This window comes from Plectropomus leopardus, chromosome 16 (genome assembly GCF_008729295.1).
Source record: "Plectropomus leopardus isolate mb chromosome 16, YSFRI_Pleo_2.0, whole genome shotgun sequence".
NCBI lineage: Eukaryota > Metazoa > Chordata > Actinopteri > Perciformes > Serranidae > Plectropomus > Plectropomus leopardus.
The window spans coordinates 19,043,050-19,056,090 of NC_056478.1; the positions used below are offsets into that span (position 1 = coordinate 19,043,050).

The 13,041-nt window shown below is 40.2% G+C and overlaps 1 protein-coding gene across 1 annotated transcript in view; it reads right to left on the reverse strand.

The window, feature by feature from the left end:
* Positions 1 to 2,972: 2,972 nt before the first annotated feature.
* sipa1l1 (signal-induced proliferation-associated 1 like 1) overlaps positions 2,973 to 13,041 on the reverse strand; it is a 101,806-nt gene continuing 91,737 nt past the window's right edge. Inside the window, exons 17-23 of the mRNA XM_042503283.1 lie at positions 11,065 to 11,162; positions 9,666 to 10,147; positions 6,953 to 7,144; positions 5,904 to 6,081; positions 3,888 to 4,122; positions 3,553 to 3,723; positions 2,973 to 3,254 (exon numbers count right to left, since the gene is read on the reverse strand). Coding sequence (XP_042359217.1) covers positions 3,139 to 3,254; positions 3,553 to 3,723; positions 3,888 to 4,122; positions 5,904 to 6,081; positions 6,953 to 7,144; positions 9,666 to 10,147; positions 11,065 to 11,162 — 1,472 coding nt within the window. The 3' untranslated portion in view covers positions 2,973 to 3,138. The remainder of the gene's footprint in view (positions 3,255 to 3,552; positions 3,724 to 3,887; positions 4,123 to 5,903; positions 6,082 to 6,952; positions 7,145 to 9,665; positions 10,148 to 11,064; positions 11,163 to 13,041) is intronic.

The window sequence follows — 13,041 nt, forward strand, 5'->3', positions numbered from 1 at the left end:
AGTGCCTTGAGCTAAAAAAAACAACCAAAAATAGCGGGGAGAGGGCAACCAGCAACTTAACAAGATGTGGCCCAAAAAATGAGCAAAAATTGGTCAAATGAAATGGGAAAATTACCTGAAAAACAAGCAAAAAAAAAACTGGACAAGGAAAAAAAAAAAGAAAATTACATTAAAAAGTGTTGAAATTAATAAAGGGGTATTCCTTTTTTTTGTAAAATACTACTAATAATTATTTTGTGAACAGTTTCCCTCACCTTTTTTCCCCTTTAAAAAAATAATGTTCACGTTTTCTTTCATGTCATCTTTTATTAATTTCCTACAGTATGCAGGACATTTTTTTTGTCTGAGTCAGCAGTTAACGACGATAAGCAGCAGAGCGGAAAAAAATCAGCAGCGCTCAACTGCTGACTGAGTTGTTTTTTTGTTGTTTTTTTTTTTACTGAAGACAAAATATTTATCTACACCCCTTGGTCCCTGCTCCACTGTATGCAAATCAACCTCAGCCTTTCTATTTTTCACCTCGGCTGCCAGAACTTGAATAGAGAGGGAGAGCCAGAAAGTTATCTTTAAGCACCACACAGAGTAGTGGTAGACGCTGACGAAATCTCCAACACACACACACACACACACACACACACACACACACACACACAAACAAATCCAATGTAACTGTATATATTGATGTGCATATGTTTGTGTTTTCTCTCCCACCTTCTTGAGGTCCTCCTGGAGCATCTTCACCATGGCCTCCAGCTTGGTCACCTTCCTCTCGAGCCCTATGTGGCCCTCACTGTGGACGATAAAGAAACACACTCGGCCTCGTTCACACACTCATAATAATAATAATCATCGTCAGTTATGATCAGTCTTGAACACGCTGCAGGACTATGATGAACACGGTTAACACTATGTGGCCTTCACCATGTTACCCACTGGTTTACTGCTCAGTGTGTGTGTGTGTGTGTGTGTGTGTGTGTGTGTGTGTTTGTGCTACACACACTGTTCACCGTCTGCATTCACTCCCTGTGTCTGTACATTTAGTTTCTATGTCGTGCACATCACAGTCACATTTCTCCTGCTAAGGCTGTAATGTTACAGCTCCACAGGGCGGTAATAGAGAGCGTGCTCACCTTCTCTATCACGGTGTGGTTCAGAAACTCTACAGCACACGAGAAAATACTTCACAGCAGAGTCATGTACACACCCTCTAAAGTATTTAGCTGTATATAGCATAAAAGTTTAGACATTTTAATTATTTGAAACTTGTGCAAATTGGCTTGATTTCTTTCAAAAGCATGGAAAGAGGGCCATGACAAACTTAAGAAATGGTCCAAAAATGAGCAAGAAATTGGAAAAAGAAAATTATGTTAGAATATTAAAAAGAAAAAGTCAAAAAAATGGCCTCAAGAAAGTGCTAAAAGGTTTTTTTTCCCTCCTGTAACATAACTTCAATAATATAATAATATTTCAACGTATAGAACAGGGTTAAGAAGCTTTTTTTTTAAATTGAAAAATCAAAATATAGGTCTAAATATATGTATCAAATCTGAATCAGAAATAATTTGTCGATCCTGTGGGGCAGATGTTGATTCGTTACAGTAGCTCTGATGTTAAAAATTAAATAAATAATTATAAAAACATCAGAAACTTAAGAAAAATAAATAGAATGATTTTATTTACATTTTAATTATATTTTATTTCAATAATATCAAAATGATTTATTGTTGACAGTTTGGGTCTGTTTTAATAGCAACTGGTGTAATTTCCATTTTGTCCGGTGGGTGGCAGTAATTTTTTCATCATATCTAATAATCCCATCCAACAAATTTTCAAATCATTTTCTTGTCAACTTTTATTTATTTATTTCTTTACTGATTATATTTATTTGCAATTTGTGGGATTTCTTTCTCAATATGTTTTTTCAGGTGTTGGTTGTTGTTGGTTCAGGCGATCCAGGCTGCTTAAAGGACTCTCACACCCTGCAAACTCTCTGTTATTCTTCTCCCTTTAGGTGAAGACTCTGCAGTATTAAGACTTGAGCAGCTTGCTTATCCTGAAATATACTTCCTAAATGTTTCACTGGTTGTACAAAGAAGCACATGCACTTCGTGTTGTCATTTTAAGGGCCTGAACTTTATTGTTGCACAACTATATTTACTGAATTATCTCTGTGTTGTAATTGTCGCAGTGCTTTCTGTGGATGCTCCTGGTTGTGGGTCCTATGTGATTATGTTTTGCTGTTGCTGAGCGCACACAAACAAATTCAAAATGAACCGATGTTGATTATGGAAATAAATTATTGAAACTATACTTTCCCACTAATGCACTGTTCAGTCTTTATCTTCTTTACATTATTCGGATCCATACGGACTTTCTAGTTGGATGCTAAACTGCTTTTTGTTGTGCGAGCAATAACGATAAAGTTGCATATAATCTGATCTAATATGACCCCAAAGGACGTGAATGTTTTATGTAAAGTTGTTAAAGAAGCTGCATGATGAGAAGCCTCGCTGAATGAATGCAGGATCTATTTTTAGCAGTACTTAAATATATGATTAGCTTTACAGATGAGGGAGTGAACTGCATATTTTTTCCTCAAAAAGGAAAACAACAGGCTCATTTTTACTTAGCCCTGCTCCATCTGAGGAAAATTTTTGATATGACGTAGAATACTGCAATAGTTATACTACTTCGGATTCAGTATACAACTGATTAACAACAAACTGCTTGCTGAATTGTAAAAAAAAATTAAAGAAAATTATTTCCAATAATTCTAATTTTAAAAAATGAACACTGAATAAAAAAAATGAAATTAAAAAAGCATCAATAATCTTCTTTTTTAAAGTAGCTGAACTTTTGAGTGCAGTTTTCTACTGAAATTCTGAGTTTACTTAGTTGTATTTTGCGAGCTGTTTATCATGCAAAAAAAAAAAAACAACAACAAAAAAACAACAACATTGCCCAGCCCTACTTTTACTTTGTGTCTTGTTTGGCTGCAAAATGCACAAGCTGCATGGGTTTCCCTCGTATTTCTCTGTGAGCATTTTGGTCCCGGCTGTAACGCTTCTGGTATGTCCCTTTCAGGTATAAACAGGTGTGAATGAAAGTAAACTGGTGCAGGGTGTGCGGGTATTGGTGCTACCTAGATGAGGGTCGAGACAGCGGAGCAGGCTGCAGCTCTATGTGGGGCTGCTGGGGACTGGAGGCGCCGCTGCTTCGGTGGTTTGAATCTCCGAACACGTAACTTCTCTGGACTGGAAGAAAAGAGAAATGGATGAAGGTAAACACAACTGAAAACCAGCATCAGGTGCAGGCAGATGCACAATGAATGAAAAATGTCTCAAAGTCTAATCATAGTGTAAAATACATTCATGGTGTAACTGTGATGATGATAGTACGTGTAATAATAACCTTTAGGACAATTTTATGTTATCTTTTCCTCATTCAAGGTCTTAAAATACAAAACTCCAAAAGTCTGGTGCTTTTTATTTGCACAATAAATAAATCACACAAAAGGAAATACATTTGTGTAGTTATTATAAATACTATTACCATAGTGTGTATTTCTTTCACTCTCAAAGGTATTGGCCACATCCACCAGGTGTGTCCACTCTAGAGGACTGTCCCTGTCCTGAGACGGGAGGGGCATCAGCTCCTGAGGGAGGGGTCCACGATGACGCTCCACCAGATCCACCAGTGATGTGTCAGACGCCGAAAGGTCACCTGTAAACACGGATTTAATTGAACTGAATGTGAAATTGTTGTTTGTGTATTTTCAATCAAAAGGGGGCAGCAAAAACATCAGATCTGACACAAACTCTTTCACTTTATTCATTATTTTATATCATGATTAAACTTAGTGTGGATGTATTACTCTCTGCACATACCGTGCAGTTTGACTCCCAGCTTGTAGGAAGGCCGTCGGAGGGGAACTCCGCGGGTGGTGGGTGAGCGTGGGAGGGTGGAGCAGCTGAAGAGAACATCGGCGCCGAGTGTCGGTTCAGCCACTGCGTCGCACAGGGGAGGGAGGCGCTGGCCACGATAGATACTCTCATCCGACAGGGTACGATGGAGCGAGCCGCGGCGCCTGAGAGGCTGGCTTGGTGGTGATTTCTGGCCGTGCTGCACAGCATGAAGGGGAAGTGATGGAGAAGTGTTACTGTAATATGACTAAAACTCAAGATCTGAACCCAGGCGTCATGTGGGTTGACACCTGTAGAGACCAGCAGCATCGATGACTCATCAAATCTTGTTCAGGTTATTTATTACAGCATTAATCACAAACTGATGTTGTCATTTACAACCCAATCGGCAGAAAAAATGTCAGCATTGTGCATTTCTGCACACTAAAGATATATTTCATTTATAAGTTTTTATGTCCAAAGCTTTACGTTGAAAAAATACTGGTTAACGTGTGGTTATTTTCAGGCACAAAACACACTTTTTTATAAGGAAAGGGTGATGTTTTGACTTAAAACACCCAGATTTGGGGCACAATCCCAGCAGGAAAATCAGCAATGTCTTGGTAAAAAACAGCAGCATTTCATGCCACTATTATGGCAGGAAATGCAGCAATGTCAGTAAAAAAATAACACTTTTTAGGGCACTATGCTTGTTGACAGGCTGCTAGAAAACACCCACATTTGGAGTCAAAAAGCAGTTGGAAAAATGATGACTTCTTGCTGTAAAACATCCATATCCGGAGCCTAAAAAAAACGAAGGAAACACTGCGACGGGTTGTTACAAAACATCCATGGTTGGTGCCTGAATGGGGCTGGAGGCAGAGATGACTCTGTAAAACAAGGTTAGTTGTTTGTTGGTCAGTGGCCTGCAGCTTAGCAGCTGTCTCACCTGTGTGACAACACATCCAGCATCCCACGACCTCCTGATGACAAAGTCATCGTATGTTTTACTGTGATACCTCTGAAACATGCAGAGTACAATGCCAACATTTTCCTTCTGCAACTGGGAGGATATTTATTGTCTTATTTTTACTTTGATAATTGCTTAGAGAATTGACTCCAATCAGGGTTCCCGCAGATCCTTGAAAAGTCTTAAAAGGCATTGAATTCATAAATATAAAGTAAGGCAGTTACATTTCTGAAATCAATCTTTCAAAAAGTCTTTTCGACATTTTTAGGACATGAGAAGTAGGATTTTATAAACCGTTTTTTTCTGATGTTGCATTGGAAAAGTCTCAAGTGGTAACATCTACTTTTGGTCAAATAATTTCCCAAATTCCTCGTCATGATAGGAATCCAGGCAGTGGAATCTCACATGCAGAGTGAAAAACACAAAATTGCTGAGAAAACAGTCTGTAAATATAATTTTATGTTCATTGTCTTATACATGTTCCACTCTAAAAGGGTTTTTTTAACACTTGGTATAAGTATCATTTCCACAAGACAAAAATGTCATGTCTTGTGTCAAAATTAAAATTTGAGCAAAATTATCCTTCAGGTGTGGTTTTTGTAAAACTGGTCTTAAATTTCATTCTGAGTGGCGAGCTATAAAGAAAATCTTATTGAGTCTTTAATCATATTTGCCTTAAAATGTAGGAACCTTGACTCCAATAATGAAAGGGCTGCAGGCTGGATTGGACAAAAGTGGGTTATTTATTGAGGCAACTTATCAGCCATTATATCACACAGATTTGAGACACATCAGAGTGTGCGGTGTCAGGAGCAGAAATTTGATGATTTTATTCAGCCTAATCCAGCCACACTTTATCCATCCAGGATAAACTGACAGCAGCAGTGTAATCTGCTGATAATCAAGTCTACTGATCAGCAGGACTCACTGAAATATATATATAATATAAATCTGTCTGGCAGCAGTTTGTTGCTTCAGTATGTGTTCTTATGTTTAACAGGTTGTTCCAGTAACGAGATTGTCAAACACACCTGCAGTCGTACCTTCTCCTTGTGTCTGCGTGGAGGTGGAGGGCTGTCTGGGGCCGTGTGTCTCTTCACATCTTCCTCCATAGTGGATTTGGCATGAGGCTGGGGCGAGTGCATGTCCCTCAGAGAGGGCCTGGCTGCTGGGGTGGGAACCTCCACTCCACCCTCTCCTGGAGACTTCCTGTAACACACACAAACACAAACAGACAGAACATTTATCATTTATGATGCTGTTAATGTGTTTTCTCCATTTTCCAATAACAGCATTGATAAATCATGAAGAATGTGGTTTTCAGCTTCAATAGCAGAGTCTTTGATTATGTGATCGCATTGAGTTACTGCAGCAAGTGTAATATCATTTTCAACCACAAGGGGGTGATCTAGTAACACGCATATTATCACAACCAGAGGACATTAATATGAAAGAACAGTGGGTGGAAGAGTAATGGGATAAAATTCAGTGTCATATGGCAGCACTACAATAAAAACTGTCACTGTAAAGCTGTTAATGTTCAATTTTGTCACCCATTCCCTCCTAATGTAAGCACTGTGGAAAGCTGTCATGACACTGTTTTTAAGAGCCACCTCCACAAACTCTGGTGGCAACATATATTTCACATATCTTAAAATATTTGTCTGTGTACATTTTAAATTCACTCCTAGAGTGAGGAACTACAATTAAAGAACCACATTACTTAAGCAGCCTGTGCGGTCTGATTTCTATGTAAGTGACTCAGGACAAAAAAGAACGGCCGACTATAAAAGTGTGTTTGTGTTTTTAAAAAAATCCACGTTCATATCATAAGATTGTGAGAACTATCCTTGTGTACACAGATCAGCAAAAATAACTGAAAGTGCTGTAGTATGCATGCCAGGCCGATGGTTGGCGGTGTAACTTTGTGATTTCACACCACAGCAGAGCAGCCGCGCATGGCGCTCCCTCGCGGTTACTGAGCGCGAGCACAAGCAACAGGATGCTGACTCTGAAAGTTGCATACAAAACTTTTAATTGTTCCTCAGTTTCTTAATCTTTTTTAACGTTTCATACTTACTTGCGTGTGTCTCCAAAGTCGACAGAATTGATGGTGGAACCGGGTTTCCTCCAGCCAATCAGGTACTTGGACTGGGCGCCTTGGCGAGGGTAGAAGCTCTTGGGCCCAGGGGACGCTGAGGACTGGGATGATGGGGAGGTGGCTGAAGAGGAGGACTCCTCTCTCGGGGAGCTGTGGCCTGAGTGCCTGGCACTGATGGAGGAAGCCGGGGGAGAGTGACAGCAGTTATTCATCTCGGCAAAGCAGCAGAAATAAGAAAAGCTTAGTCACTGATTAAAGATAAACACAAGCTGAATCCTAATCCTGGGTTTATAACTGTCTTTAATGAATTAGTTTAACGGATTACCTGGATTCTGTATAGTTTAGAGAGGAGAATCTAAACATTTTGATTTTGATCTTGGGTTCAGCATTAATAAAATATTTGAATAGCGTAACATTCAAATCACGCAGGAATGTCCAGGGAGGACATACATTACTGAGTCATAGATGAAAATTATATCAAAGTATCACCTGCGGTCAAGCCAATCTTAGCAAACTCATTTCAGAGTCCCCTCTTATTTCCCTCTCCGCCACTTTGACAGAATACAAATGCAGCCTAAATGCTGGACAGATGATGCCCGGGTCACGAACCGTAACTCTATCTGAACGGGTGAATTAAGACGCGGTCAAACAGGAAGAGCGAGACACTGGAGTTCTCTCAGCTCTAGACATCCAGTTCAGCCACGAAAAGTTGGACACGTGTTCCACATTTCCTGAGGCCTAATGTGGAAAGATAAGAGGGAGTTAAAATTGCTCCCGTGCTTGGTTTCCAGGAAAGACTTATTGAGAGGGAGGTGGTCTAGTGTGTGTTCCTCTCAGGCCAAGAAATATTGACTTGAGTAATGAGAATTGGAAACATGCTGCGCAGGTCGGGCAAATACCGCGATGACGCGTGACAAAGTGGAAGAGGTCAAATTTGAAATTAAAACTGAAATTAGATAAAACTGTAACAGATAAATTAGATTCATGCTTTATTCATTATCTTTCTGTACTAATGGAAGTGCGCTCACAGCTGTTTTACCTCACTGCTTTCCAGAGTTTTTAGTCAACTGCTTGTCCTATGAAGGTAACACCGACAGAATAATAAGTATTTATTACAAACAGCACACTGTTTGTTTGCCATCTGCTTCATGCTGATTTACTCAGTGTGAGGAAAGATGGTGTTTCTTTGAGGGTAGTAGTTCTTTAACATGAGTAAGAAGTTTGGGAGCATCAAAGATACACACAAAACACATCAGGAAAAATACTGAATGTAAACCAAACGTCAACTTAAAGGACTGATTTCTAACCTTTATTTCCCTCAGGGTTCAGTATGTAGGATTTAGGGGCATCTATTAGTAGAATTGGAATATAATAGAATAAATACATTTTCTTTGTATAAATAAGAAACCTGTTGTTATCTTCGATGGTTATACCTACAAAGAGAGCACGTCCTCGTCCACAGAGCGCGTCACGTTTCTACAGTAGCCCAGAATGGACAGACCAAACACTGGCTCTTGATGGAGCGTAAAGCATCAGAAAAACACTGACTTTTTCATTTACCTGAAACTGCTTTATTAAGCTTTTTTTTTTTATTTAGGTTGCTGGGTCTGTTTTTGTTTTTTTTTAATGGACAGGTAGAGACCTTTGTAGACAATTTGGCTCCCGGTGCTTTCAGAGATAATTTTTTAATCAAATTTAAGACATATTTCTGAACAAATCATCTTTGTCTTATTCAAGCATTGCAGCTAAGTGTGAAGGTAAGCAGTAAATATGTGGTCCTGTGTAGAGGTACCTTTTATGTAGCAGTAATTTTATTATATTGAGTCTATATTTCGCTAACAAGTATCCAAGTACAAAGTAAAAGAACAGTATTGGGTTCAGTGGTAGGTCTGGAGGTTTGTGGACTTCTGATGCAAAGAGCTGGACTCATTCTGACAAAAAATATACTAAATTATATTAAATGAATTTTTTTGTAATAAATAGGACCTAACAAAGTCAAATTTAAGAACTTTTTTATGACTTTTAAGGCCTACTGTTTATGAAATTGAATTTTAGAAAATCTGAAAACATTTTTAAAGACTCGCAGACACGCTGCTCCCGAACGTCTGGATCTGAAGTCGTGAGAGTAAAAAGGTGAGCACAGAGTAGCAGGTATGGGGCTACTGGCCCATCTGCAATTAGCCGAAAAGCATTGGAGAAACACTGATTTGTAACATAAAACTGCTTTATTCATTGTGTTTACAAGTTTAAAATATCCTGTCCATTTGTTTTAGAGAGGAAGAAATAATTCGGCTCCTGGTAAAAACCTCCTGAATGATGAACACTGCAGGAATCCTAACCGCAGGTTTACGCTCGGGACACGGGAGAAGTTTCAGTAAGTTTCAGGTTGCAATCTGCAGTCCTCACCACTTGATGCCACTAAATCCAACAAACTGTTCCTTTAAAAAGACAAGAAATACCTACCTGTGAGCACTCATTGTTCATGAACTGTGAGCAGTTCAACCAGAGAAAGACTCCCATCTCATATTGTTTCATCTGAATATTTTACACAGAATTCAACATAATAAACAGACAGATTTTTTATCTTCTTCTGTCTAAGCTTAATCATGTCATCACCACTCCTCACACACACAAACACAAACACAAACACACACACACACACACACACACACACACACACACACACACAGACCTTGAGTGTGATCCAGCTTCACTCAGACTGTAGGTGCTGCTGTCTCTAACCAGGAGGTGAGTGGGTGGGCTTCGGCCGGTCCCGTCCAGACTCCTTTCTCCTGGAGGACCCGGGGACTCTGCGGCAGCCGGCGACCTCTCCAGCATCCTGCGTCCTCCCTCGGTGGGGCTGTGCCATGGAGACCGCTCCCTGCTCTCTCTGCCTCCACTAGGAGCCAGCAGCGAGGTGGTGCTGCCGTGATGAGAGTGGGCGTGTGTGTGATGAGAAGCGGCGTAAGAGCTGGTGTCGATGCCGCTGTCAGCCGACGCCCCCTGGAGGTAGCCTCCTCCTCCCAGGCCGTTGGGCTCCGTCTCACCCTGGTCACCGCTGGACGCTCCACCGGCTCCCATTTCGTACCATTTATCGCTGTCGCTGTGGCCCCCGCTGGAAGCTGTGCTGGACAGAGTGTTGCTGCTGGAGTGCCCAGAGTACGGGCCGTCGGACTGACGGAGCAAACAGGGAGTGGAGGAGCGAGGGGAAACAACAGTTAAGAGAGATTTCCATGTCAGTGAAAACGTCAATTGCACATTCACATTGCTTTAATCCGTCAGACTACTGTAATTTTAACTAACAGCCGGATTCCTTCATAAAAAGAAGTCATCTGAGCCCCAGAACAAGTTAGAGAGCATTTAAACCAGCAGTTCCCAACTGGTCCAGCTACTAGGTCCAGATTTCTCCTGCAACATTAGTTCAAGGTCCTCACTTACGAGAAATGTCTACAGATTCAATTTTATTTTGGACAAAATGTAAATAATATGTTGGCTTAAAACAGAATTTAAAAAAAAACTACAGGAATAAAGTGCAATCAGATAAAAACCAGGGACATTTCTAAGATCTGAGGACTTGGGGGCTTAGCCTGGCCCATGGGTTTGGAAAGCATGTTTCCTTTTTTTTAGAAATAGCGATTGTTTTCCCTTTTAAGGATTCTAGTGATTGTTAAAAACCTTTGGGGTTTTTTTGTATTTTTACCTTTTTTTTAAAAAAAACTTTTTGGCAATGATTTTTTCATTTCCTTTTTTCTATTAAAACTTTTCCAGATTTTTGTTTTTCCCACCAAAATAAAAATGAAACATTTTTGGTGAAATGGTGGGGGGAAAAAACTGTTTCTCAAGAAAAAAACTCTCTCACTCTACAAGCAGGACACACTTCAAAATAAAAGCTCTGCACTGGAAATTCACTAGACTTTAAAATAAAGAGTGTTTTTCAAAAACTTGACATGATCACAAGGTACTTGTGGTCCATTTAGAATGGACCCGCGACCCGATTTTGGACCACAACCCACCAGTTTGGAACCACTGATTTAAACTGTCCGAGCTCTGATGGTGTAAGCAGACAGTGTGAGACGGGTGTAGATCCTGACCTGGCTGCCCTTCTTCGGGGACAGGTGGATGACCTGCTCCTGCCTCTGGATGCGAGGAGCTCCAGAGTAGCCTTGACCAGACTTTGAGACCGGAGCCTCTGCAACAAACAGACCGATGAACAGAGCGGAGGTTAGTGACAAACACATGCACGGACCTTGCGGTGCAAACAGACGATTTGTTGATGATTCAACAGAGCAGTCGTTCTCCTCTCTGCTCACTTGTGTGTGTTTTGGTACTACAGCACTCATGCTTCCTGGAGGTTCATAACGATGACATTGTTTTCATTCTGCTTCTGCCGCGTCCATGGACAAAAACCCAGATCACTTGTCATGAAGAGTAGCACACATCAAACACAAATGTGTCCCCAGACGGTCCCCGCTGGCTTTGTTTGTTCTGGGCAAGCTGTTCCGCGTGAGGGAATGTGTGTATGTGTCCTGAAGCGAAACTCGGGGAATAAATGGGACTGTTGTGTAATTGTCTACATGTTATGCAACAAGACATACAGAGAAGGCGGCTAATGACCACAGCACCACGAGAGGCAGAGCTATGGGAGGTATCATAACATCTGCCGGGGTGAATCTAGTAATGTAGTGAAACCCCCGTATCTCACTTAGAATATTCATTACCCTGCATAGTTTCCTCTGCATCGCGGCCCAAAGGGCTCTCTGCACTAATTACAGTTAGCTGCACGTGTGCATGCCTGCTTGTTGGAGTGCCTGTGCATCTATGAGCAGGATATGGGCCTGAATATACAGCATGCGTGTGATATATTGTGTTGTTTCTTATGCATCATTATTGATGTGAGTGGTCACGGGTGAAGGGTTCCTTGCCAGCTCTGGGAAAGTAAAATATGAAATGGGGTTATGAGATTTTTTTGAGCATCAACACTTCCTGTATTCTGTTGAATTTCTGTGCAATGATTTGTGCATTTTCAGCATCATTTTTATGGTATAAATTTCTTTAAACTAGTCAAAACTACAATTACCACCGTACACATCTATACATGGATGCTTCATGCATCATTTCAGTATCCGACCAAATGATTTCCCTTCTGCTCCTGAGATATAATGTTTTCACAAGTTTTTTTTGCATGACATTATGATGTACAAGGAACAAGGTAGATTTATTTTGTTTTAAACGTGGTTTAATAAGAAATTAAATGAAAGCTGACCCTAAATCCTGCTACATCTTTTTGGTATCAAAGGAGGTGAAGTTGGCCTTTGACCTGTTATTTGTTTATATGTAATGTGACTATTTTATCATTGTATCCTGTTAGACGGCTATGTCAAATTATGTCATAATTGGCACATGAATTCTTGAGTTTTGGACAAAAACGTGTTATATCAGGTCACTGTGACCTTGACCTTTTACCATTGATCACCAAATTCTTATCAGTTCATTCTTGTGGACATTTGTGCCAAATTTGAAGAAAATCCTTCAAGACTTTCTTTAGATATTGGGTTCACAGGAATAAAAACAAGATCATCATGTCATTGACCTTGTATCACTAATATCAGTTCATCCTTGAGTCCAGGTGGATGTTTGTGCCAAATTTAAGGAAATCCCTTTAAGGTGCTTTTTTTAAGATATCACGTTCACAAGAATGGAAACAATGTAAAATATCATGCCAGCATGGAGGCATAAGAAAAGTCTTCAGCTACTTTCATATTTTCATTAGTTGTATCTACGGCTATGCAAGTGGTCAACCAGGTGTATAAAACTGGTTAACATGTATGAAAATCCTGATTTATCATGACAGACCAAAGTCACGATTTCCCAGCACCTCCGGTTAATGTGTGCGCTCCTGTATGCTTTAAAAAACAGTTAGGGTACTTAAAACTTTCCCTGCTTAGGAAACAAAGTCATGACGAATACAGTACCAATTTTCTGAATCTCATCACCCAACGCATGAATAAATCATAAACCTGCCACTGGATATCAAAAGAAAATGGAGCAAATTCTGCGTTAAATAGATG